The sequence below is a fragment of the Aptenodytes patagonicus genome, chromosome 3 (genome assembly GCF_965638725.1).
Source record: "Aptenodytes patagonicus chromosome 3, bAptPat1.pri.cur, whole genome shotgun sequence".
Lineage (NCBI taxonomy): Eukaryota > Metazoa > Chordata > Aves > Sphenisciformes > Spheniscidae > Aptenodytes > Aptenodytes patagonicus.
In genome coordinates this window covers 67409161-67436752 of record NC_134951.1, presented here as the reverse complement: position 1 = coordinate 67436752, position 27592 = coordinate 67409161, and the positions used below count along the sequence as shown (strand labels likewise).

The 27592-nt window shown below is 38.8% G+C and overlaps 1 protein-coding gene across 1 annotated transcript in view; it reads left to right on the top strand.

Moving 5' to 3' along the window:
• The window catches only part of MAP3K5 (mitogen-activated protein kinase kinase kinase 5), a 108600-nt gene that overhangs the window by 73463 nt on the left and 7545 nt on the right, over positions 1 to 27592 (top strand). The window contains exons 13-25 of the mRNA XM_076333668.1: positions 4914 to 5009; positions 6382 to 6463; positions 8433 to 8566; positions 12970 to 13097; positions 13920 to 14056; positions 14700 to 14805; positions 15795 to 15952; positions 16465 to 16642; positions 17442 to 17462; positions 18572 to 18749; positions 18850 to 19018; positions 21990 to 22175; positions 25851 to 25956. Of these exons, the coding sequence (XP_076189783.1) occupies positions 4914 to 5009; positions 6382 to 6463; positions 8433 to 8566; positions 12970 to 13097; positions 13920 to 14056; positions 14700 to 14805; positions 15795 to 15952; positions 16465 to 16642; positions 17442 to 17462; positions 18572 to 18749; positions 18850 to 19018; positions 21990 to 22175; positions 25851 to 25956 (1679 nt within the window). The remainder of the gene's footprint in view (positions 1 to 4913; positions 5010 to 6381; positions 6464 to 8432; positions 8567 to 12969; positions 13098 to 13919; positions 14057 to 14699; positions 14806 to 15794; positions 15953 to 16464; positions 16643 to 17441; positions 17463 to 18571; positions 18750 to 18849; positions 19019 to 21989; positions 22176 to 25850; positions 25957 to 27592) is intronic.

Sequence of the window (27592 nt, the reverse complement as noted above, 5' to 3'; positions counted from 1 at the left end):
GTTTCATGTCATCTTACCTGAGTTCTGTCACAGCCAGGAGCTGTTTGGTGCACAGAATACGTAAGCCAGGAAGTAACGTGTGGATGCAGGGCGGGAGGATATGAGAAACTGCCAGGATCAGGGTGTCTTGCAGTATCGCAATTGCTTACCTGTTGTTGGGTTGTGGTGTGAGTGTGTACGTTTGGCGTTTTTTTGTTTCTGTGTCTGTTTATAGGTATTTATGGCAGCAAAACTGTTTCAGAGAAGGCCCATAAGGAGGGGACTCTGTCAATGCAGAGTGGTGGTTAGACCACAAAGTAAAAACTTGAAGGTTGTTTGAGAGAACAGAAAAGGGAGTCAATAGGAGAAGAAGGAGGAAAAAAAGAAAAAAGAAGGGGGGGGGGGGGGGGGGGAGAAAGAAAAAACAACCCCAAACCTCCCAAAGATTCATGTGGAGTAGGTTAACATGGATTAATAAATCACAGGATCAGGAACGGCACGTGCAAGACTGGCTTGACTGGATTAGAAGAGGACAATGTTATATGTTCAAGGCCACCTTTCTTTTCTTCAGTACTCTTCCCTCTTTGGGATGGCGCTTGTGAGATAATGACAAAGGAGGAAACTTTGCTATCTCTTTAGTTGGTTTCAGCAAAATGCTTTCTGTCTACTAGGGAGACTTCTTCTAGGGAGAACTCTTTACTGGAGAGGGGTTTAGTCCGGATTGTGTGCCATATTGTCAGTAGAGAACAGCCGAATCTGAACTAGTGAGTCTGCTCCGCTAGCCCAGGTTGAACATAGTGTGAATCCGGTTTGGCAGGGTCCAGCCTTGCAATTTGTATCTTCTGATAGTAAGAAAGTAGTGTTCTATCACTACTGTGACCTCTTTGGATCAATTCTTCGTCTTAGTCTCATTTTTTTTCCTAGGATTTATCTATACTTTGGCATCCTGCAACTTTCCACTTCAGTGTTTGCTTTTAGTGTAATTTAAAAAAAAAAAAAAAGTCCAGAAATCTTACATTTCTTTAAAATAGTCATTGCTCTGTTCTAATAATAACTGTTCCATACACACAAAGCTGTTGCTATGTCTGCAGTACGTTTTTGCACAGATGGATGATTCTTTTCCCTTCCAAAAAGTAACTTAAGAAAACAAACTGTCAATAGGTGCAGAAATTCAATCCTGTGGGATTCAGCTTATTTTAGGCAAAATGATATGCTTAGTTCAGTCTGGTTTAGGTTTTGGTTACAGTATGGTTTTGTGTGCTTCTAAAAAAAGAAAAAAAACCCCAGTATTTATTTATTGTAAATAAATACTGAATACACCACCCCACCCCACCCTTATTAAACCATGCTGTGGTCAGTACCATTTCTTGGGTACCCTCCTGCATTTGTTGTTTAAACTGTCAATTTTCGTTTAATTTGTCAATTAAATTTCCAATCTGTTCATCTGGACAGATGTCTAAAACAACTTGGAAGACTTTACAGTGAGCCAAGAGTCACTGTGAATTCTTAGAAAACTCTCTGGCTGCCTCCATGAGGATCTGCAGGGGGAAATCTTTATCTTATGCAGGTATAAAACTGAATAAGCCTTTTCTTTTTTTCTCTCCCCCCCCCCCCCCCCCCCCCCTTCCAAATATATGCAAGTTTCTGATCACTTAATTTGTCAGTGTTTTTCAGGTTTTTTCCTAGTTTTATGAAGGCAGGTATTCTTTGGAGTGGGACGGCCTTCAGAACCAGGCCCGCTTCTAATCTATTTTTGTATCCAGACTATTTTTGGCTCCTTCGAAGCTCCTAGACTTAAAGCAGTCTAGGAAGGGGGAGTTCCTAGCTTTATGAGAATTCTCAGCCTAGTGAAAGCCAGCTTTAGAGGTGCAGCCTTAACATACAAGGCAGGTCTTTGTACATCGTGGAGGCTTTTTCAACAAAGGCCTCCATAAATATTTACTGCATTACATAAGGAGACAGCAGGTCTGAAGAGACATCTAGCATTGAAAGGGCTAATGTTTTTGGTAAATACTTCAAGGAAGTCACTGAGGGGTCACTACTTCTGTGTGCTATGTATCAGCCGGTGTAATCAACGTCTTATTTCATGCGTAATAGAGTTCAGCTCTCAAGAATTGCAAAGGGACTTGGAAAGTACATAGAGCGCTCTGAGCAGCACAGTGCTAAATCACGCTCTGTATGCAGGGAGTCATAGTAGTTGGGTTTAGCTTAACAAACTCATTGATTAGCAGTTCGTGTGCTGATGTAAATAACTCTGCTTTTGTCATATGCCTTCTTGACCTCCTGCACACAAATGTTTATTATTGAATCAGGCCGAAAAGTACTGTTAAGGTAAAGTAAAAAGTACTTAGAAGTATTTTACTTTTAAGTATTTTACACTTAAGTGCTTTACCTTTAAGTACTAAAAGTACTTAAAGGCTTCATCAGAGCTTTTGGAACATGGCTGCTACCCCAAGGTGCTTTGCATCTTAGGTGAACCAGAAAAGTCTGTAGTGTTCTGCAGAGCTCACATCATATGAGCAAGAAGATACCATCTTTATTTTTCCAATTTAAAAGTAAAAAATAAAGTAGCAGACTGAAGTTGCTAGTCTACAAGTTGGTTTTTTCTCAGTGTTCGGGACAAGCCCTGGATTATGAAATAACTGCTACTTGTGGCGTTTCTGTGGGAGAGTGCCTCAGAGGTCATGCTGATGAATGTAGTGTTAGAAACAGTGAAAAAGTTGGATTCAGATCTGCATCCAGTTTTCTTCATAGTTTAAGAATTGACAACAAGGATGTTCGTCTTCCATCCCAAGTTCTTGGAGCTTGGAATCTCGTCAGACTACTTAATTAGGATAGGAGGAGGTGTCTATACTGCTACACTTCTAGAAAACAGACAAAGGTTCCACAGAGCTGCTTTTCTGTGGTTGCTGCCAATGCTCAACTGTGTTATCTGCTGCTTCATCTGGTAGTATTAGTAAGCAGTAGTTACAGCATTTGCAGTATTTCTCATTGACTAAGTGGAGTTCTGGATGCACACGAGCTGGGCGCAAGGCCACGCTGCATCGTGTTTCCCTGTTTGTCTTCGGAGTTTCCCAAATTCAGCCCCAATTCCGCTGTCGTAGAAGTCGGTGGGTACTATGTGTGCTCGGGAACTGTCAGAATGAGGCATTTCCTGAGCAAATTATCCTGGCTCTTTTTATAACTTGTTTTTTTTTTTTAGTCTTCCTTTTTTCACTTTAACAACTTTTTTCAGGGAGGAAAGCAACATATAAGCAATGTAAACACTCACTTAAAGGCCTTAAATATTTATGAATTTGCCTGCCCTCTGTGTACACTCCACATTCTTACCCTTTTATTCACTGCTGTGTTAGTGGCATCTGTGCATGTCAGGTTTAAACTGACATTTTAATCAGTAAAGTGTTTAAACTCACATGGAAGTTGAAATGAACGAGTAATTCTCTTAATATCAGTTACTCCATATCTGGAGAATTTACCTATATGCTTGAAAAACTTGAATTAAAAGCTAGTTTATAAACTGGGGACAGTGACTGTCTTCCCAGATGTGTACATTACTTAGCACTTACAAATTTTTCCTAATGTAAAAATAAATGGCTCGCCACACCCAAAGACAAATATTCTTATAATGAAGCTTGCTTTTCTCATAAGTTGCTTTATGAAAGGCAGGCCCCCCAGCTTGTCTAAAGAGCCATTTGTTTATCAAAAGTTACAAGGCTCTACAATAGAGGAATCATAAAAGGAAGGAAGGATCAGACAACCTTAGACAGCTATTAAAGGTTGGAAAATACGAGTATTTCCTGATATTTAAAGAAAAAATTATGTTAATCAAATCATCAGTCCTTTGGCACAACATGGAATACTGTTCTACTTTATTGTGCTATAAATTAATTGAAAACATGGTGGCTATGTTGATCCAGCTAAAATAGATTGATTTCACGAGGACTGTGGATTTGTCCAGTATCTTAAGAATGATGAGAGACTTAATTTGTCTTGGTTTCTCAAATACTGTATTACATTCCCTTGTAAGACCTCTAGCCATATTTTTTTTTCTTTTCTCATATAGTAACAATCAATTATACTGCATCAGCTTGACAGCTGGCACTCAACATGTGACAAGGTTACAGAAAGAGCTATTTCAACTAATGTTTAATATTTTCTATAAGGAGCACAGTAATGACATGCATATAAAACAATTTCGGTGAATGAATATCTTTGCAAGAGCTGCAGCCTACTTGGGGTAGAAAACTGGCAACGGTACCAGCGTTTGCACCTCTTCTGCTCTTTTGTTGAGACAGCTATGCATCCATAAGAAAATGGCATACCTACTTTTTCATTACCTTTGTTCTCCTGTTACAGCAGATAAAACCAAAACTGAAGAAAGGCGTGGGTGGGCAAGGGTGGTAAAGTCATTCACCTCATTTTTTGATGCTGACTTAATTTTAAAATATTTTTCCAACTTACTGTTAATGGACCAATTCACAAGGAACCGATGAGAAATTTTTGTATTCAGGATTGAGCTGTGGCTGATTTCTAAAGCGGGAAGAACTCATGATTTGAGTTCAAAGTCCAGCTTTCTAATATGATCCTGAAAGGATGTTTCATCCTGACTGCAGGAATGGAAATTAAGGGCCTTACCTAAATGCACTGAAGGCAAAAATAACTCAAGTCAATGGAAATAATCCTATTAACGTCTTTGCTCGTACTCTTTCTTGGGCAATGTGTGGACTAGGGGGCAAGCTGAATGATAGCAAACAGCAGAATGTGAACTTTGGAGGATACAAGAGTGTAATTTTACAATAAGGAAAAACTATGGCTGCTTAGGTTTAATCTGGTGCTTTCCAATATTACACGGGTTGATCTGTATGGTTTGACATAGCTGGTAGAAGTCCAAATGCATCTTTCCAATAACATGTTCTGCTTGGCTGTTCTTTCAGCATTTCGAAGTTTGAAGAACGGTGCTGTTTCCTATACGTGCTGCACAACTCAGATGACTTTCAAATCTATTTCTGCACAGAACTTCACTGCAGAAGGTGTGTCACTCTTGTTATTTCCAAAAAAAATCCGGCCTGTGATGGGGTAGATGGTGTCTGCATGCACAAGAGGGACTGACTGTTTCAGAAATATGGTGAAAGTTGTTCTGAGGATCCTCAGTGATCACCATCTTTCATGTGAAAGCTTAGTACTGCAGTGCTCTGGGGGTGTATGAGGTTTGAAGGGTCAAAGTACAAGCTCAGACAAACATTAGAAACAAATACGATTACAAATTTAATTTTTTTTTTTTACACACTTTGTGGGATGATTTTTCTAATACTTATCATATTAAGGCTTACTACAAGTGCTTGTTGCCCCCAATCCAACAAAGCATCCTAAACTTAAAATGGACTTTCTGAAGTGGGAACATTTGGAGTAACAACAAGGTCTGGTCAACATTTCTCTTTTACTGTAACTAAAATTTTATTGACGATTACAAAGAAGCACACTTGGCTTCCTTTACATTAGCATTGTGTTTACATAAATAAGATTGTACCAGTATCCCTACAGGAAACTCGGCAAGGGTTTGTTGCACAAAATTAGGGGTGTCTCAGATTTTCCAAGCTGTGTTTCTGCTCCATAAGCTTGAGGGCTGTGGTCTTGAATTGATCCAGAAGGCATTCCCAGAGGAAATCTCATGTCTTTTTGTGCTAAAAAAGGCTGCAACTTTACCAAAAATCACAGCGGTACTCCGTGTTGATGGCTGTGGTCACCTCCCAGCCCAATCCCTAGCATGTCCTCTGATCCATTATAGTTCACATAGGTTCTTTTACCATGTTCATTCCTCTTCGTATCTGAGCACTTCTTAGAAGACAAGTAAGCAATACCTTAGCATGACATGGTATTAGTACTTAGTACTACTTCAAAGGGGTAGAAGTCATATGTAATAGTGTATTTTTTTAATGGGAAGTTGTAAAATAGACCCCCTTTTCATTCGAGCAAAAACTTGAAGCTAACCTTCCTGCACTACAAAAACTCCTCCAAATGTAGGCAAGACTTCTAGGCACTCCTCATGATGCTTCAGTGCTTTCATTGGACATGAAGAAATGGTGGTATAGGATGAGAATCTCACCCGATACATAGATTTTGAAATACGAATTCCATTAATAATTTCGGACATCATGGATGTCTTGCACATATAAAAAGAGTACGTAAAAGAAGGAGGAAAACTGGAGATTTTGACTGTTAATTCTCCATGTAAACAAAAATATTTTCTTTTTGCTGACAAACTTTTACACTGAGTTTATACTTGCTATACTTAAGTCCTATTTTGGTTCATTCATTACTTCAGAGAGAAGCGTTCTCTTTATCCCCATACTGTCTCAAGTGTGTATTTGCTTTTCCTTTTTTTTTCCCCCCTCCTTTTAACAGGTTCTTTGACATGGTGAACAGTATCACTGAAGAAATAGGGAAGACTACAGAGGAAGGGGAATGTGATGGAGACTCTTTAGAGGTAGTTCTACTTTCCCCCCCGCTGCCCTCCCCCCCTCCCCCCCAATATACTAAGAATTTTGGGCTTCTTGTGTAGCATCTTACTGAAGGGAGTAAATTACTCATCCCTTATCTGGAAAAAGTTAGACAAGTTATTGTTTACAAAATTTTGTCCCCTACTGTTTATAAATTAATGATTCTTTTTAATCGTTCTCATGTAGCTTTTGTAACCAGCATAGCTAAATCTCTTGTATTTCAGTTAGCATACTCGCTTGAGAAGGTACTCAACTCTGGAATTCTCCAGCCGTGCTTATTAGAGTGACTCTTGTAACAGTTATTTCAGAGTGTAATCATAGTCAGGCAGCATGAGCATCTCTTTACATTTTGAAGACTGTTTGTTTTCTGTTTCATGCATCACTGGAATCACGTACACTTACGTTGTTGGCAGGTCATTTGCACAACAAGTAAGGATATAATTGTAGTAGGGAAGATCTTGTCCTGGCTAGTTACCATCTGTAGGCAAGCATGGCAATGAAGAGCAAAGTCAAATCAGATGATGATGTTGGTGCTGCTGGGAGTCTGTTTATACCCTTAGCCCACTAACTCACACGGAAGCTCAGGATGCCCTACTTTTGCTACCACCCATTAGCTAAGTTACAGCTTGCCTGGGTATGCCCTACACACTGTATTCTCACCTTGGGTTTTTATCTGAACGTACACATAGTTGAAAAGTGAGTACAGGGCCATTGGGTGCAATGCAGTACTTAGGGTGTTCAGGCTTTTTTTAGGTGGCAGGGAACAGGATAGAATACCTAAGCCCATGTCCTATCACATGAAAATCTGTGTCCTGAAGCTCTAGAGACATCCAGAACTAACTGAGAGAGTCAGTACTAGATAATGAATACACCCCTGTGTCCCAGTTTTGATGTTGGCATTTTATAACACATCTGAAATCAGAGATGGGACAAACAGAAACCACTAGAGTGACTTGTGGGATAGAAAAATACCCTATAATGAGAACCTTAGGGTGCCTAATTTGTTTATTTTAGCAAAAAGAAAAGCAGTGGGTGACTGATTACAGTGGGTAAGTATTTTTACAGGGAAAATTACTGTGTGCTAATGGTCTCTTTAATCTATTGAAGAAAAGCGAAATGAAATACAGTGACACCAAAGAAATTTGAATTACGAGGCATGATTTCACCATGAGAGTAATTCATTGTTGAAACAAAGTACTAAAAGAAGTAGTGGATTCTCTCTTTTAGTAAAGAGATAGCAGTCTTTATTTGGAGGAAAAGAAAAAATACTTTATCTAGGCGTGAGCTACTGGGCTTAGCATGGGAGTGAGCGTGTGAAATTACATGTCTGTGTTACGCAAGAAGACAGATCAGATAATCTTATCTAATGACCGTTTCTGGACTGGCCTTAAACTCTTTGAAATTCAAATTCAGCCGAAACCACGCTTAATACACTGCAATCCTGACTAACCTCCATTGTCACACTCTGCTGGCTGACCTGGCACTGTCAAAATTGAGGTTGTGCTGGTTTTGGAAGATGTGGTCAAGTCAGGAGAGCATCTGGAACAAATTAAGTGTATCCTGCCTTGCTGTCTATGTCTGTGTGGGAGCCGAAGTTCTCAGTTTGGCGCAGAGTGCCCCCTGTCGTCTTCTCTTGTTTTTACAGCACCTGCCAGCAGAATTGCAGATGCTGTTAAGACATGCAAGTGTAACTACACAGAACAGGTAAAGGCTAGCTTAGCTTTATGCACTTACCTGAAATGGCTACCTTTAGAAGCCAGTGCCTCCTGTACAGTCAGTGGAGAAATACAGACATGTCTGCATGGTATCCGAATTGTCGTCTTGAAGTGTTTTTCTTTCCTTCTCCGTAGTCTGCAGAAAGCAACTAGCTTCCTAGATGCCTTAGATGTGAACGCAGTGTCAGATGGAATAAATCTTATCCCTCTGTTTAATTTCATGTTGTTGTTTGCTTTGCAGTATGATTATGAATATGATGAAAATGGTGAGCGAGTCATTCTGGGGAAAGGAACTTACGGCATTGTATATGCAGGACGAGATTTGAGCAATCAAGTCAGAATTGCTATTAAAGAAATCCCAGAAAGAGACAGCAGGTATAGTAACTGTGGCTGATTCCAAATTTTGTGCGTTACATAATTTCGTCAGTAACGTGATCAACCAGTTTGCTGGTCAAGGAGTACCTCTTCTACAAAGCTGCCAATAAATTACCTGTCTGTGGTATATAATGGTGTTCCCTATCTTTGTAACTAGGCATTTCCAAGTTGCGGAATAGAGTGTGATCACAACTGAGAATTTAGATGTTTACTGGTTTTGGTACTAGTAGTTTATAATACATTTTCTTTCCAAAAGAAATATTGCTGAAATGCAGAATCTCACTCAAACACCTAGTGATAAGCCCTGTCTACTTAGACATGCTCAGGCATGTCCTTATAGAAGAACTATTGAAATTCATGATTTGCGGAGTCCTTTAAAATTCTGAGCCTGAATTGTTGATAAAGACATTTTCCTTTCCTGTTGTGCATCATTTATTATGAAGCCCCTTAACATTAGAATAAATCATGTGGAATGATCTTTTTGTCCGCATTTTCTTAATGCAGAGTCTCTTTATATATGTATTGCGCTCTCTCTATATGTATTTCTCGCTCTCATTTATAAAGGTTGCCATGTAAAGACCAGACATGGTACTTAGTACTTGTATACCTGCAGGCTTGCAGGGTATCCTATTTTGAATACATAGATTTCCATAAATATCGTGATAAAAGTGATAGCAAGTCTAAAGATAAAATTTTTCAAATGAAACTGACTGTATTAATCTGTCAAGTTATTCTTATTCTTAAATCCTACATTAGCCTTTGGTTTTTGTAGTCAAGTGTTGTACAAGCTGCTTCTTAACAGGTGACTTGAGTGCCTGGATCTGTAAAGTGCCTCTCAGACAGGCTGTAAAAATATTAACAAAGACTGTAACTCAGGCTTATGTTCAGGAGAGCTATGGAAAGTAGGAAGTAAAGTCATTGCCACGGTTGGTAACAGAAAGATAAATCCCTCCTTTCCTGATGGTTAAAGAAATAATTTTTATGAAAGAAGCTCTTCTGATAAAGACAGAACACTGCTTGGTAGCAGGAGGAATTGCATACTAAGTGAATGTAGATAAAATATCGAGTGTACCAACTGGTGAATTTTTGTCCATTACTTCAGTCGGAAATGGAATCCGTATTTCCAAGTTTCTTGTCATCTTTTGCCCATTTGGCTTTTTTGGTTTACTACTATGATCTAATGGATAGCTTGTCCTTCAGCAGGATTTCCCATATTTTGGCGTGCTGCGTTTCCTCTGTTGGAGGAAATAACTGTATCCTTGTTTGTGCAGAGTTCAGTCTACAACTAATATCAGGAAGGAAGCTGGTTTTACCCGTCCCTGCACAGCAGGCGTCTTAAGGAGAGTGCTAGTATTCAAAACAGTAAATACAAGAGGCTATTCTAACCCACCGCAGTGGCTGTTATTCTTCTCGCTTTTATCTAGAATGTATGTCCCTGGGGGTAAAACCACCGTTTGTGGAAAAGGAGCATTATTCTTTACAACCTATTCAGCATCGAGTACTGTTATTTAAATTGTATTGGAGCCTAGGTGTTGAGAGGACACCGCGTGGTAACTCAGTTTTCTTTGGGCAATGTACAGACTGGAAGGGCAGTAACGCCACCTGGTGTCCTAGCTCAGTTTCTTTTTCATGGGTCTCTCTTGTGGGCCTTCCTTCGGTTATTCTGTCCTCACTTAGTTGTTCTTTTCTTTGACGTTTTAAATCTTTTTGAATCCATGTATATATTGGCTGTTCAGTATGGGTATGTGTGTGGTCTAATAATTTTTCCATACTCGTAGTATTTTAAAGATACTAGAACTTAGACTATGGAAAGGGGAATCCTTCCATCCTCTATATTGTTATTGTAAATTTAACTTCAAGGTGTGTTATAATTTCTCAGAAAGTATGGTCTCACTACATAAAACAATCTCTTGACTCAAAATAGAGTTGCAAGTTTTGTATGTGCTAAGAAGAAATTTGTTGTATGTGACAACTGTGGTTAATAGAAAGATAGCCTGAATAGAGCAGTAACTACTTTAAAGGGGAAAAAAAAAGCCAGATTTTTCTTCTCCAATACACATTTTAAAAGAATTTTCAATGGAAAAGGTTTCAGGTTCAATGTGCAAAGCATACTGGAAAAGAGATTATTAAGAAGCTGTTAGTCTTTTATCTAGACTTTCAAAAATATTTACAGGCTTCCAGGACAAATTTCAAGTATTATTCTTTTAATGGCGAGGGAAGAAAAATTTATTAATGCATTTCTAATTAATTATAACCTGATCTTTTAGCACTTTGGAAGAAATCTATAGAAAGAAAAGGATTAATCTCTGAAGTTAATTCTTACCATTTTCAAAGTAAAAATGACCATCTTTTGGATTTGTAAGAAATAATTAAGTTCCGAGTCAGAGCATGGCCAGAAATGCGATGATTTCTGTGCAAAAAGCAGCGAGTTTTCGATACTGCTATATGTTAAATATAAGCTACTGAATAATTTACTTAATTGTCAGGAAATGTTAGACTACGAAGACACATTCTGAAAGAAAAGGAAACATTCCTGCAATGCTGTTGCCCTCAAATGCATTTCCAGTACTACAAAATAGTACCAGTGGCCATATCAACTTTCCAAGTTAAAGTAAAATCATATTAGGTAGGTAATAAGGTCTAGCTTTTTAGGATTTAGAAGTTTTCTTTCTTTGTACCATTTAAAGTCTCCTAATGACTAAGTTCTAAAATAATAAATGCTTCATCCCTCTGCAGAATTTTCTTATGGCTTTATTTTACTTGCTAAATTATTTTAGTTGCTCAAGACTCAATTAACTGTGCAGTTTAAAAGTGCAGGGGAAGAATTATAATGGTCTTGCTGCTGCTGCTCTGAATGAATATCCCATTAATAGAACTCCGGAATATAATCTCTGATAATGCATTTCTGAATGACTAACAGTATAGTCAGAATCTTTATAGTCATGTGTGGAGAGGCAAGCCAAAACTCAAATTAGTTTTTAGTAAATAGACTCAGAGTTGCACAATCACACTTTTCATTAACCAAATACTTCCCTTGTTTTCTGCAACAGTTGTTTTCCAGAGAGATTTTCAGATGCCCACTTTTTTTTTTTCTTTTCCCTCCACTTTTTTAAGAGTTCAGCCTCCACTTGTAGCTTGATGCTGCTGTTAGGGTGAGCTGATAACTACCTGCCCCAAAAGGGAGTGGAGCTCACAGGCGCTCTTCCCCTAACAACTTCAGTTGCATTCGTGCTTTGATTGCATTCCTGGCACTGGCACTCCGCTGGCTCCAGGGAGACCTAACTCCTGGACTTGAGGCAGCAGGAAGCTACCCCTCCTCCCAATAAATAAATAAAATAACAGTTTTCTGACAGTTCATTAGGGGATGAGAATGTACCAGTGTTGGTGCAAAGTCTATGCTGAGAGCAACCTGCTGAAGGTGAAGGTGGAAGTAAAACTATTCCTTTTGGTGGCAAGTAGCTGCAAGGTTGAGTTTGCAGTTATGTTTAGTACTCCCTCAGTATAAGCATCTGAATATGTCTTCCACTTGCTCAAGACTCTGCAGCTCCTTCTTGCATCTGGACTGACAGAAGGAGGTCTGTGTCCTTCATCTATTTCAGCTACCCTGAAAGCCTGACTGCAGACGTTAGTGCTTTAGTGAAAATAGCCACCAGATTCAGAATCTGGCAGCTGACCTGCTTCCAACTCACCCATGGTTGGAAGAAGAGCATTAGGGCTGCCCCAGGGAGCACATCAGCTGCTGAGCTCTGGTGGTGTTCCACACTGGAGAAGGATCTGGACTCCAGAAACCTTCTTGGCAAAAAGACTGCTGCAAAGCTTACGTGTCTCAAAAACATTTTACCTTGGGCTAAATTAATGTGATGAAATTGTCTTGATCAGTTCTTCTAAATATCTCCCCGTGAAATGATTCCTGTTTTCTTACTCTGATAGCTATCCACTCTTGCTTTCAGATAAGACTCCTGCTTTTATTAGTTAAAATTCAAATGGCGATTTGCTCTCATTATTGAGGTGATGTTAATTGTACACTAGCTTTATAGTTTACTAGTTAATTTTGGCACTAGTCTGAATCCAACTGCTTGCCCAACTGTTTATTCTCTTCGAGTTAGGCTGGAGAGGAGTTCCTTTTCCACAAATTTTGTTTTGCTCAGTCTATCTATGTACACTTAAAACATTTTGTGTGTGTATGTATACACAATATTTTATATTTTGTTATGTGTATTTATATAATTACATAATTTTTTAGTATGCAGTGGTCACAACCGCTGTTGTTAAATGCATCTAACACATAGTCATTTTCAGTGTAAACGTGTTTCATGGGACCTAAAATAGAACTTCAGCTACTACAGTAAAAGCAAGGCTTTCTTCCCGAAGGTCAATATTGAATAAACTGGTTTTCTTTCCAGGTACTCCCAACCTCTGCATGAAGAAATAGCTTTGCATAAGCATCTCAAACATAAGAACATTGTCCAGTATTTAGGTTCTCTTAGTGAGAACGGCTTCATTAAGATATTCATGGAACAGGTGCCAGGTGGTAAGTTGTGGCGGAGACTGGTTTGGTGGTTGGTTGGTTGGTTTTTTAACATTTTAAAAGTATAAAAACCTGTAGTACTGCAACAAGATGTATTTCATGCAAATGCAATATTCTTTAACATCTCTTTCCTAAATTAATGGGGAAAACTGTGTCTCCAAAGTGCTTGAGTCCTCTCATTCAGTATTTAGATAGGATGTGCTACAGATACAGCTCCGATCACTGCTGTGGCAGGCGAGCTCCTTTTACCGGCCGATCAGAGATGATCTGTGGTCATCCTACTAGAAAGACTGTAGCTAGTCTTAGATGACTGAGCCCTCCTCAGGTACCTAACACAAGAGAAAGGCGATTGGCGATTGTTGCTTCTGTTTGAGAGCAAAGAACTCAAAACAGCCAGACACAACAAAAATCCCACTTCTTGAGCTTAGCTTTTCGAGAAACTGGAGTTGGTGTATGTACAAAGACATGCATATGCACATCCACCCTTTTTCACTCTTTTATAACATTCCTCTGGGGCAACTTCTCTCCAGGCATAGGAGAGAGCTGAGCACATTGATTAAATGGGTTCTGATCTGCCTGCTTGAGGAAGCATATGCTTCTCTGCTGCAGCTCGGGCCAGTGGAGATACTGAGACTCTCTTTTTAATTACTCAGGCTGGTGTTGATGCAAGTGAGCATTCGTCTGGAGAGGCCTTTGGTTATGAAAGAGGTGCCTACACTTGGTTTGGGATTGATGTTTGTTGTTACTTTTTTTTTTTCCATTTGGGGGAGAAGGCAGAATTTAATTAGATGTGTACTCTCACTTTTTTGCTCTCCAAAATTATAGGCAGCCTTTCTGCTCTTCTACGATCAAAATGGGGACCATTAAAAAATAATGAGCAGACAATTGGCTTTTACACCAAGCAGATTCTTGAAGGACTGAAATACCTCCACGATAATCAAATAGTGCATCGAGACATAAAGGTAAGAATTTGCAGAGAATTAAGTCTGATAGTGTTACGTTAACCATTTATTTATCCGGTAATTTAAAAACTTTTTTCCCAAAAGTTCTTCATTGTCACATACCCTCTCTGCTATTCTGAACGGTGGGTTAGGTAAGTGAACCATTGTTGATTTGGATTTGCACCAACAAAATATGTTTGGGTTTTTTTTTATTTTAGAAGAATTGACATGTAGCCACTTAGGATGTGATAAAGTGGATATTTTTATTTCTGTTTTCAATGACATGATCGAACTTTCAGAAAAGCTTACTAGAAGTAAAGAAGATTGTGGATGGGATATTAGCAGGTTCTTTTCCAAGGAGATTGCAGATGAAAAAGTTCCCTTTTAAAAAAAAAAAAAAAAAAAAAAAAGGCAAGCCTTTTTCCCCTCTCTTAGTATTCTTTAACTGAATTCCTGTAGTAGGGGAAGTTCACTTTGAGATGAAGTTTCTGATAATGGGATTACATAAAGCAGGAACACTATTGATTCTTCTTTCATCTCCCCTCTTAAGAGCCTTAGGAAGTAATTGTTACTAAAGAGTGCATTGTGGAAACAGGCTATGCAAGAAGTCTTAGATGAAGAGTCAGCAGAGAAAAATAATTGCTCTGAATGTTCTGTTCCTCAGGGTGATAACGTGCTTATCAACACATATAGCGGAGTGTTAAAGATTTCGGACTTTGGAACTTCAAAGAGACTTGCAGGAATCAACCCATGTACTGAAACTTTCACTGGTATGTTCCCAGAGGGGAGACTCTTTCCTCCCTCGAACTGTGCATGTCGGGTCAGAATGCACAGCTGCTGAACTTCCATTGACTTTGAATCAATATAAAAGGTCGCTGCAAGAATAATTTTTTGTATACCTAATCTTAAGCTATACGCTGTACTTGTATGCACTGTTCAAAGAGAATGCTGTTTTGGAGTTCCACTTGAGACAGGAAAGTCCTCTACCACAGAAGAGCTGTGTCTTTCCTATGTTGTATTTGAGTCTGTCTCTTCTGTGTGCGTGGCTTTTTCATCTTGCTGATCGAAGGCTAACTTTTTTTTTTTCTTTCATGACTGGCTTGGACATCCTGGCTTCATCTCCAGAATTGCTTATCCTACAGAGCCTGCCATTAACTTGATCCTCATTCTGCTTGATAATTTGATTTGGATGTTAAATCATGCAGTGGCACTGCATTAAACAATTATGCAAAATGAGAAGTGACTGTTATTATAATTCCATCCTCTGCTCTTCCATTTCTGCTCTAAATGGAACAGAATGCAGAATGATGTATCGGGTTGATTCCCTTCCTTCAGAAAAAGTGTTCATATCACCTGCTGGTTTAGGTTCAGATTTCAGGTTTCACTTCCTTTTCCTCTCTGGGTGCAATTCAGAGTGATCTTCCTTATTTTAATCTTAATCTGTAATACAGTAAATGAAAATTATGTCTGATCCAAAGCTCATTGAAACCTCTTAATAATTGTCATTGACTTTGAAAAAGCGGTATCATCAGATCAGTAGATGATATCAGATGCTTTTAGTACAAGTAATATTTTTAATAGTATTTTGAGATTTATGTAGAATGCATATGGAAATTTTTGAATTTTGAATAATAAAGAGTATTTTTCTTAACTGTCCCGATATTGCTTACTCCCCAGTGATTTTTGTTCCTCTTGTCCTTTAGCTATCTATTTGCATCATTAGTGCACCTAAATAAAAAAATGAGTATGTTTTAAACAGGCACCCTTCAGTATATGGCACCAGAAATCATAGACAAAGGACCACGTGGCTATGGGAAGGCTGCAGACATCTGGTCTTTGGGATGCACAATCATTGAGATGGCTACAGGGAAGCCCCCTTTTTATGAACTGGGAGAACCACAAGCAGCTATGTTTAAGGTCAGACATCTTCCTTGTACAACTCAGACCAGTATTTGTAAACACAGGAAATCTTATGACTGTGTTGGAGAACCTAGAATTAGAGATTGCAGGAAAAGAAGATAAAGGAAATGCTTGGTTAGTGAGGATGTTACGAAGAATGAGCTGATTCAATTTGAGTGGGAGTGCTGTGTAGTTTTGAAGAGGGTAATGGAGCAATAGCAGCTATTCAGCAGCCTGGGTGTTTTAAAAAAAAAAAACCAAACCAAACAAAAAACCCCAAAAAACTGAGAAAAGCAGCAGTTTTCTGCTTTGCGAGAGCCTCTACTTGCAATTGTGGGGGTTTTAATGTCATTCTTTATACAGTTTGTAATAGTTTTTTTTCTCTCTGAATTAATAAACTAGTTACAGAAAGATAAATTCAAAACTTGAGAACAATATACCGCTTTTATTATCTAAACACTTTTTTAATGCTACTTAGTGTTTGGGAAAAGAACAGTGTAGACCATTGTTTCTCCCTTTATTTGTCTCAGGTGGGAATGTTTAAAATACACCCAGAGATTCCTGAATCCATGTCTGCAGAAGCCAAGGCTTTCATATTGCGTTGCTTTGAACCAGATCCTGATAAACGAGCTTTTGCTCATGAGCTGCTTATAGATGAATTCTTGAAGGTTTCGAGCAAAAAAAGAAAGTCCCCATCAAAGCTCTCAGGTAAGTGTTGCTAAACTCAATCTGGAATTTTTCTCTTGTCGATGATACTGTTTCCTGAAACTGCTGTCTTTAAGATGAACACAGCAGATCTCCATCCCAGGTGAACATTCAGTTGTAACCTTCTGTTCTAGCAGCTTGCTGCAAAAACACTGTTGTAGCAGAATTCCGTTACCATGTTGTCACAGAGGTGAATTATATAAATATTTCTAATATAAGGTTTCTAAAAGTCTGTTTATGGTTTTGTGCAGCTTTTGTGTTTGTGGTTTGGGGTTTTTTTATTTGCATATATTTTCACTCAAAGAATGTTTGCACAGAGTACATTTTGTGCAAGGTTAGAACATGCTATTGAGCCTCAGGGGGCTTTTCTACATGAGCAAAATAATCTTTTTACCATAGCAAATGTGCATGCACTGCATTATTTTTGTTTCACATACTCATTTCCTGTAGTGTTCTAAATTATGGAAAGTAACAAAGGAGTTTTGAGAGTATGAATGACATATTCTATGTGTGTGCATACGTACATCTGAAAATATCCTCTGTATATTTTTAGCATGATACCCAAAAGAAATAAAAATACCAGGTAAAGGAGATGACACTGGATGAGCACTTCTAACGTAGTTTCCACCCCGCAGGTTAAAATTAACTTTAAATCGCAGTAAATTACACTTTTAGAGATTGCAGGCAGGAGAGTCTAGATAGCCCATAAAAATGGGAAGAGAGTTATCCTTTAGACTATGCTTATTTTCTCAGTTAACTTCAGCACATTTAACTTTCTTTTTTTCTTTGCTTTTCTCCACAGTTCTTTCAGCTAACACAAATGGTGAGTTTTAACATACTTCTCTATCAAAACATAACTGTGTAGATACTATAGTTATCACTTCTTCTGGTATAATTTGTCACACTAAAATGCTGCAAAGAGAAGTGGACACAATTATGAAAATAAGTGACCTTTCTCTGTTAGAAACCTCTAATTCATTGTGCAAATTTAAACTACTATTTGTAATCCTACCAGACTATGGCTTAATTGTCTAGGCATGTGGGTAATACAGGTTTGAAGAGCTGCATTGTTGTTATAGGGCCATTTAATGGAAACCTGAACAGGAAACCAAATGGCTGTTTTATAGTAGCAATAGAGCCAAGGTTTGTAGAGAAAGATAACATAGATTTTTATCAGGCTAAATTCTATAATTGAAAAAAGCGGAGTGCATTTGAGACCCCTTGTTAGGCCTGGGTACAGGATAGTCATCTCTTTCAGGAAATGAACTGGGGGTGGGGAGGGACCCGAACACATAGTTACCTTCATGCTTAGTTGCTATCAAAGTACATTTTGAAATGTGCACGTGTGAAATAGGTATGAATAGTTTCTTGCAGCAGCAATGTGTGCTCTGGATTTAAAAAACAAAAGTTCGAACTTAACATGCATGTTTATTATTAATCAAAGACTATGAACTAATTAAACTTGTACAAAACTATCTGATAAAGAAATGTATCTTATATGTGTTATAGTATATATACTTATATATATAGTGTATATATAAATATATCTATTTATACACACACATAAAATTAAGATCTTGGAAGGTGCTTGGATGACTTACCCTGTAGAAACATTTTGCTACTGCTGAAAGCGTGTACTTGTGATATGAGATGCACGTTCACTCCAGTGGTGAAGTTCTGTAAGTGAACTTGCAAAAAGCCCAGCATTTCCGTATCTCAGGAGGCTTTTGAATAAAAACATAACTGCAAGATAACTCTATTCCAGAAGAATAAGCTTTAGGAGTTTTTTGTCAGTTTTGTTTTAATACTTTGTATTGGTGTGGGGGAAGACTGGAGTCTTTCCTTCTGTTTCCTCTGAAAGAATAACCTTTTCACTTCAGAACTGTGATGGCACTATTACACTCTAATTTCTGAATATTCCCATACGAATAGAGTATCTTCGGAGTATATCCTTACCTGTCCCTGTTCTGGTGGAAGATACAAGTAGCAGCAGTGAATATGGTTCTGTCTCACCTGATACAGAATTAAAAATTGATCCATTCTCTTTCAAAACAAGAGCCAAATCCTGTGGAGAAAAAGATGGGAAGGGAATCCGGTCCCTTTTTCTGAGGTAAAGAGCTATCTGGCATTTATGTTACACAGTAGATCAGGAATGTGTGCATTGGGGTGGTTTTTATAAAGTTTCTTTTCACTGAGTGCCTTTCATTCAGCATCCCAGATGAAAATTTTGAGGATCACAGTGCACCTCCTTCACCTGAAGAGAAAGATTCTGGGTTTTTCATGCTGAAGAAGGATAGTGAAAGGAGAGCCACCCTTCACAGAATATTAACTGAGGACCAAGAGAAGGTGGTGAGGAACTTGATGGAAGCTTTGGCTCAGGTAAAGTAATTTCAGAAGGCAGCAGAAATTTTATGCAATTTGAAGACTTACCTGCAATTACCTGGAACTTTTGAAATGACACATAGTAAAGCAATTAAAAAATAAAGTTTGATTAAACTAAAAAGCATACACCATGTAAACTTTCACAGTTTATTGTTTTATTTGGGCTATTAAAAATAGGCTTTAAAATTGTTTATGCTGCATGACATATGCCTTTTCTGTTGTTTCTAAATATTATATGTATACCTGGATATTAGTGCTGGCCAGACAACAGAAAAACATGTTTTCATGATACTATGTTTTGCCAGTGATTTTCAAATGGGACTAACTGAGGCTGTCAGGTCAACTCATGTTAAGATAGATCATCCCCAGGAGATGATTACTTTGCCACCCTTTCAGAGTTCTGTCTTCTGGCTGACTGGTTTGACGGAGGAAGGTTTAGGTCTTTTGGCCTGCTCTGGCCTTATGTTAGGTTATTGCGTAGAAAAAATGGGACTGACTAGTACACCATTGCCTTCTAGCCAACAGCCATAAAAGGGGAAAGAGGGGACTAGGGAGAAAATAAATTGCAGCTATTCTTCACAGCAGTTGGGAGCGCATATGGAGGGAAGGGAAGATGGAGTAACAGTGGGAGCTACAGCAAACAACAAAATAATTGCAGAATGACCTTTTGGCATTCCTTTGTGGGGATGATTCATGATGATGTATTAGTTCAGGATGACACTGAATGAATTACAGGTCTTGACCACACTGCTCAATGTTGCAACACTGTAATTGGATGACATGATTTTTTGTTCTTGTTTGTAATGTGTGTGTTAGTTAATTGACTCACTTCATTCTCAAGGTTAAGTATTGCTGGTCTAAACCATATTTGTATAGAATGTGACAACTCATCTTCTGTTTAGAACTCATGTACTGTTTAGAAACTGATGCAAGTCAATATGATTCTTATGCATGTACTACAGTTAATGTAATTGGAAATTGCTGCCATACCAATAAAAAGAGCTGCTAACTCTTGGTGGGGGAGGGAGGAACCCACAGTTGTCCTGGTAACTATAGAAAGTGTTAAAATAGAAGGCAGTAAGAGAAATGCCTGTGATCTGTGCTTTGCTAGAGTGTTGCTATAACAGACTCAGTTGTTAGCGTGTGTATGAAAGGAATAATCAGTGATTGTGAGAGGCTGAAACTCAATCACAAGATCCAGAGAGGGTGCTTGGTGTTTCATGCCTTCCTCAGCTGGGGCTGGAACAGCCCAAGATAGGAGCAGAGACACGGAGTTGTAGAGCCAAAGAGTTCAAAGCATACGTGCATGGGACTATCTGCCCTTCAAGAGGATGCAGAACTTCGATTCCCAAACACCGTTTTCTCCCTTGAGAGAGGGACTGTGGTCAAAGAGTAGGAAACTTACTCAAACCATCAGAAAGTGGTAGTAACTGCAGTTAAGGGAAGTTGAGTTGGCTTCTTGTTATGTCCTGCTTAAATGCAAGTTACCAATAGATGCAAGCCTGACTCGTTTGTTAGGCCTCATCAGGATTTAGGCTTTGACAGTGCTTTTCCCTTCACAAAAAGGTTTTCATAAGAACAATTTCAACAAAGTCATTGGGTGTGGGGGCTAGGGGAGGAGAATGACCCTCCCAAAATAGGTCACTGTTCCTTATTAGGGAGCCGTACTGGTTGACCTGTCCCCAGCATGCCTGGGGATGGACTTGGATCCTCTCATCCAGGGCTGCAGTGCGTTGTGTGTCCACCTATCTGCCCTAATGGCTTTTTAATTGTTTACACAAAAAGGAGATCAGCTACTGCAGGACAGAGTGAGGGATCCACTTCAGTATAGCCAATCGTCCAAATCAAAGCGGATCAGGATCAGGGGCTAGTGTCTTTTATCTCAGAGATGGGTGCTTTAGTCAGTGGAATGTTTGACTGCTCTAGAGCTTTTTTTTTTTAGTGTCTCTCTCTCTCTCTCTGATCAAAATTAATTAACTATAGTTAAAACCTCAGTGTTATTGGCAAACAGAGTTCTTGATGTCTGGCCAGCTGTAACATTCATGGCATAAAACTGGCAAATACAACAGAACCAAACACCGTATGTCCTTCTGTTATGGAAATCAATGTTAGATATCTTTAGTCTATATAAATAATTACTTCACTTCCTTCAGAACAAGCATCTAATACTTCATGTTGAACAACTAGTATGGTTTTCTATCTCTGGCTTAATTAAAATTTGGAATTGAAATTTGTATTCAGTTGACATAACTTTACTTTAGAGAGTAAGTACCGTTCTCTACTTCCTAGTTACTTATGGTGGTTATTCTGATGAATGCTTTTGAGCTTTTTGCTACTTTGGTAGCTCATGCAAAAACACAAAAGCTTTTAAAAATAGGCATATGAATATTTGTAATAGAAAGGTGACAGATTTGTAGACCTGTGCTAAGGATAGGTAAGTGTAAAAGTTCCATATCAAGGGAAATTATGTAGGAAAGAACTAGTCTTTTTCTGAGCCTTCTATGTAACTTTGACTAATCACTTCTTTTAAATGCTACTGTGGGAGTTCGCATGTTGTCTCTCAGAGGCACTCTGAAATTAGAGGCACTGCAAAGTACATGTTTGTTTGCAACTAAGAGTAATTTGTAGTATTCAGTGCACATCATATTTATTCATATCTTTTCACTCCTGTACAATGAGACATACAGACTAGAATGTGCACGTATACTTCAGCAACTGATATAAAACAAAACCAGCTACTTGCTTGTCCAGTAATCTGCATTAGCAGGGAGCTCAGCGGTAGAAGTCTGTGCTGCTGTAGTTATGCTGCTACCATTATCTGACCTGCAGCTGCACCTTTCCCTTAACTGTAGCAGTAGAGTTTCTGAAAATCCGTATTGCCAACTGATGTTATTGGCTAAAGTCCCTCTGGGTGTATGTTTCAAAAGATGGCTATCAAAGCTATTTCTTTTCCTCTCTCTTCTACCAGGGAGCCGAAGAACCCAAGCTAAAATGGGAACACATCACGACGCTCGTTTCCAGCCTCAGAGAGTTTGTACGGTCCACTGATCGTAAAATCATCGCAACCACTCTTTCAAAACTGAAACTGGAGTTAGACTTTGACAGCCATGGTATCAGTCAAGTGCAGCTCGTGCTGTTTGGTTTTCAGGATGCTGTAAGTTGTCATTTTTACTAAGAACTTTGTGCACCAAAACTGCCAAAAAAAAAGCTAGAAGCCAGAAGCAAACAGAACTTCATTAGCTTCTATCCAGAGTTACTGAAACAATATTTGAGGGCTTTGAACCTGTAATAACAAAAACTCAGCCCACAGCCATGACTTGGTTGGGTTGCCGTGTGATCCTTTGGCAGGACACAGACTCTGAACGCAACTGTTGAGATTTTGCTGATTAAAGATCGAGAAGGTTCAGCATAGTTGTGTAAACGTTATGTCATAATACTAAAGCAGGAAAGCCTTTTTTAAAAAAACAACAACTCATTTTGGAGGGTTTTCTGCTAAATAAGACCAACACTGTATGTCAGGCTTATCCTACATAAATGCAGATCTCTTGAACTTGACTTCTCTTATAACTAATACATTAAACCACTCTATACCCCAATAGTAGTCTGTCTACCTTATAATATCATATTGAGTTTTTATTCTAGTATTTTTGGTTAGCATCAGATTTCTGCCAAACTAGACACTTTCATTTCAATTTATAAGAAGCAGGATAAGAAGGAAGAAAAATAGGTTACTTTTCTGTCAACAATTAATGCAAAATTTATGATTTCCTATAGTGAGCAATCAAACACACACATGAATACCTCTTAAACAGCTAGTTTACCAAAAGCAAATGTTTTTTCTTCTTAAGCTATGTATTTAAATGTTAGTTCACAAGCAATTAGGCTTAATGATTAAGCTGAATAGCCAACATGGGAGGGTGCAGCTGTGCTGGGCATCACTTGTCCAGACTGAAGTCATGTAGTAAAAATGAAATGACAATCCAAGTAGGCATTTGAGGTGGATGATTCTATTAACATTTAAACCTGGGGCACTCTGACAAGTAAGAGAGCTGTCAGGAAGGATTGCATAGCATGTAAACTGTTTGTTGCATAGACTACACTGACAAGAATTAGATGCTGTTTACAAAAAAAACCCCACCCTAATGTGTGAAATGAATCTGTAAAAGAGAGGTTTCCACAAAGCAAAGTTTTCTCTTTGAGTCTTCACTTCGAGTACACTTCAGCTCTCTACTTATCCTGATACTTCTACTGTTTTGACACTTGGAAGAAAAAAACCAAAACATACAAGGTCAAGAAAAAAATTGAGTGGGGAAAAGAACAAATATCTGGGTTAGTTTTCTGATGGAGATGTTGCTGGGCATCGGTTGGTGGTAATTGCCTGAGTCACGTTCTTTTCAATAAAAATTTTACCCTCTTCTGTTAGCTTCATCATTACAAGTTGCTGGTTTTTAACTGATAAATGTCTCTTTCATTACTATCTATCTATTATTTAAGAGGGATAACCCACAGAAAGTTCAAATAAAAACTTTGCTTTATAAGCCCCCAGTCTTAATTTTTTGGACATACATTAGATTTCTATAGTAGAACACTGAAATCCAGATCAGTATCAAGGCCTCCCATGCTGCAGAGACTGGGATACTGCTAAAAGCGAGGGAAAGTAGTTCCCTTGTTCTCAGGACTTAATAACGTTATCTCAGGTAACAAGGTTTAATAATCACAATATCCTCATTGGAGCAACCAAGAAAAAGTAGTTTTGTGCTGTAATCTAAATAGCTAAATCACATTACTGTGGATTGTTGTGTTCTTGACAAAGTTATATTGTGCTTCTTCAGTAACTAAATAGGCTGCACTTAGCCATGTCAATGTCTTGGTAGGTGTCAGTATGGGAAGGTGCAAAGTGCTTGCAAACAGGAGTTGTGCTGCCTCGAAGGCCATGGGCAAGCCTTTGGGGCCCTTAGGCAGCTGCTGTCCAGGTGTCAGGCACAGGGCAGGCTCCCCTGGCGCTGCTGACAGCTCTCCAAATCTAAGTACAGTGTCCAAGTGCCATCTTGTGGCCGTTGGCAACAGAACTGAGGAGATACAGGTACTGTGGTGGGTTGACCCTGGCTGGCAGGTACAGGAAAGCCCCTATCCAGTCGCTCGTTCACTCCCTCCCAGCGGGATGGGGGAGGGAATCAGAAGGGCAAAAAGTGAGAAAACTTGTGGGTCAAGATAAAGACTGTTTAATAAGTGGAGGGGGGGGGGCGGGCGGCGGAAACAAACAACCAAACCCCACAAGTGATGCAAAAGCAATCACTCACCACCAGTATACTAATGCCCAGCCAGTCCCTGAGCAATGGCTCCTTTGGAAAAACTACCCCTCTACTTTTATTGCTAAGCATGATATTATACAGAAGGGAATATCTCTTATATGGAAGGGAATATCTCTTCAGTCAGTTCAAGTCCGCTGCCCTGGCTGTGTCCCCATCCAGCCTTTAGTGCACCCCCCACCTACTCGCTGGTGGGGCAGTGTAAGAAACAGAGAAGGCCTTGACACTGTGTAAGCTCTGCTCAGCAATAGCTAAAACATGGGTGTGTTATCAAGGCTCTTTTAGTCACCAGTCTGAAACATAGCACCATATGGGCTGCTGTGAAGAAAATTAACTGCATCCCAGCGAAACCCAGTACAGGTACCTACATAAATTACTGCATTGCTGAGTACTGTTGCTTTGGGGCAGTGATAATAATATGATTAATAACATTTATTAACTCTGAAATACATTCTGAAGGCATAATTTGTGTAACTTCAGTCATTTTTTACAGAGAGGTTATCACAATGTGAGAGAATTAAACTACTCCCTTTTTTAGGAAGACCTGAGTTGAAGTATCTTTAGTAAGCAGTAGCTGCTACTTTTTTTATAAGGCTTTGAGTACCTTCATAATTTTCTAAGTACAGTTACGTTTGTAACTTCCTGCAACTTCTTGAGTTCTACTCCTACAGAGCCTGTTGCTTTGGACTGCTTCCGTGCCTGGAAAACAGCACCATGTCTGTTTCGCGCTATTGCTGCTTACTGCGGTTAGGTGTTTCATTGTAGCACTATAACCCCCCCTGCTTCTTCTCTGTCATTTAGGAGTTGGAAAACAATTCCCCCAAGGTAGAGACATTCTTGCAAGTGGCATGGAGCATCCATGGGGCACCTGGGAATATGGCTAAAAGCGGTTTGAAAGCAGGCCTGTAGGGAATTAGGAGCAACCCCGTGTAGAAAACTGTCTCATTGTACAAAGTAAAAAGTAGAAGGAAAGAGAAAATGGCACAGCATACAAATGAAGCCCCCTGACTATTTAAACTAATGTTAATTAACTATTTTCTGAATGAAGAAGGAGCAGCATTACATTAGTTCTTTGATATTTCCTACAATTGTACTTTAAATTAGATAAGTTTTGCTCAGAGCAAGCAGCGAAAATGATGCCAAAAAAACCCCAAGATTAATTAGCTTAAGTTACAAGTCTTTCATGATATAGTCCTTGGTATTTTTCTTGCTCACGTTCTTTTTAAGTTTCCCTCCACACCCATGAAGGTTCAATAAACTTCAGTATCGCAGTTGTCAAAAATCTCAACACAAGAACTAGTACTTGATTAAAAAATACAAAATACTGCATGACTTGTAATAAAATGGTGGAAGTTGGCAATGTTGCTGTTTCCTTCATTTAATGACAACATGAAATAGTTTTAATCACCTGCTTTGATACAGCATCTATAAGTTCAAACACTTAATATAATGCTAACGTATATTACAGTTTTAAATTTGGGGGGGGGATATAATATCTGAACTGACTTCTCTGTTGCTAGGTCAATAAAGTTCTCCGAAATCATAACATCAAGCCACATTGGATGTTTGCATTGGATAGCATAATCAGAAAAGCTGTGCAGACTGCTATTACTATTCTGGTCCCAGGTGAGTCATTTCTTAATACTCGGCAAATATTTATTGGCTGATCTCTTTAAACGTGCTTTAGAGCTGTGATTATGATGCTTCACTTAAGATTTTGAAACTAGCGGTGGCCTTTTTCCTGTTCACTGTCTGTTTTGCAACTCAAAAACTAATCAGTGTATTGTCCAAGTTATTTCGGAAAGCACCTTTCCAAGATGCATCATCTAAACAATTCTGCAACACAGTGAGCTGTAGTAGGCTAAGGTGCTCTGGGGCCCAATTTTTTTGAGGTGCACAATGCTGCCTCTTGAAATCCAAAGGACAGACCGCTTGCCAGAATGCCATTTTTGGAAGGTGTTTTACAAAGTGCAGATTAACAATGTGCTTTTTGGAGCGCTCAAAAGTCTCTCTGGCTCCTGGTCAGAAGCTGTCTAAAGCAAACAAAAAAAAAAACAAAACAAAATAAACAAACAAAAAAATCTGCAGTCCCTGCAGTTTGAATATTGTATTTTGAATGTTGTGGAAGCAGAATGTGTGACTTAGCTGAGGGAAGGAGTCTGTGTAGAAGAAACTGTAGCCCATTCTGTTATTACTCTATCTATTTCCGGAGTTAGTTTCTCTGCTGCTTCTTAACTTCTAAGCTTGTGATTCCACCATTCCCTACATTGGAATTATGGTGAAACTTTCAAATCATACAATTTAATGCTTTAAGTCTGAAGTCAGAATACTTATGTACCTGTTTTCTGCAGTGGGTTAAGTCTGAAATTATCAACAAGGGGATCTGAAAATTCCAACGAAAGTTACAGCTCTTCCTGTTCTCCTTGGTATTTTCCATATCCCCAGCACAACCAGCAAGGCATAAATAGGGTTTCTGTGTTACTTTCAAGTCATAAGGAAATCTGTCTTTTGATTAGAATGCCGAACACCTTTAACAGGCATGTACTTTATTGTTGTATAATAGGAGTACTGTAGAATTCCTCCTTAATAGACTCCTTTTCGCCATACAGCTCAGTATCAGTATTAATTGTACATGGTCAAGCTTAAACAAAAGCCTCTGTGCCCTAGTAGCTTTCAGGAACCGATCACCTGCCCCTCCCTAATTGCCTTGCCCTACTTCTGATTGCTTCTCCTTGCCTTTGTCTGACTTTTTTTCTTTTCTTTCTTTTTTTTTTTTTTCCCCTATGAATGATGTGAAGATTTATCTCTGGCCTTAACACTTCTAAAAGTTATGTGATGTTTTAGGAGTGGTACGAAGCAGATATTGTATAGGTATAGTGCCTGGTAGTGAACAACGGCAAAATGAACTTCTGTTCTTACTAGCGTGATACAGAAGTGCAAAGCAAATTCAGACATATTTGCCTAGCAATAGTTGGGTAACTGCTATATAATAAATCTGCTTTCTTTAATTTAGAGGAAGCACAGCTCTGTTGATCTTAGTATGTTCAACCTTGAAAAAGGTATGTAGCATTGAAATGAAGAGACGAAATGGATCAAGGAACGAATGTCCCTTTTATAAAGAAGAGAAATGTACTTGTTAGTTCTTCAGCGGAAAGGACAAAACCCTACAAAAACCAAGTGTGATTCAGAAAAAAAGTATGTTTTGGTGAGGAGACTAAAGGGAGTGCTCAGCAGTAAAAAGCCACAATTGAAGGAAGGAAGG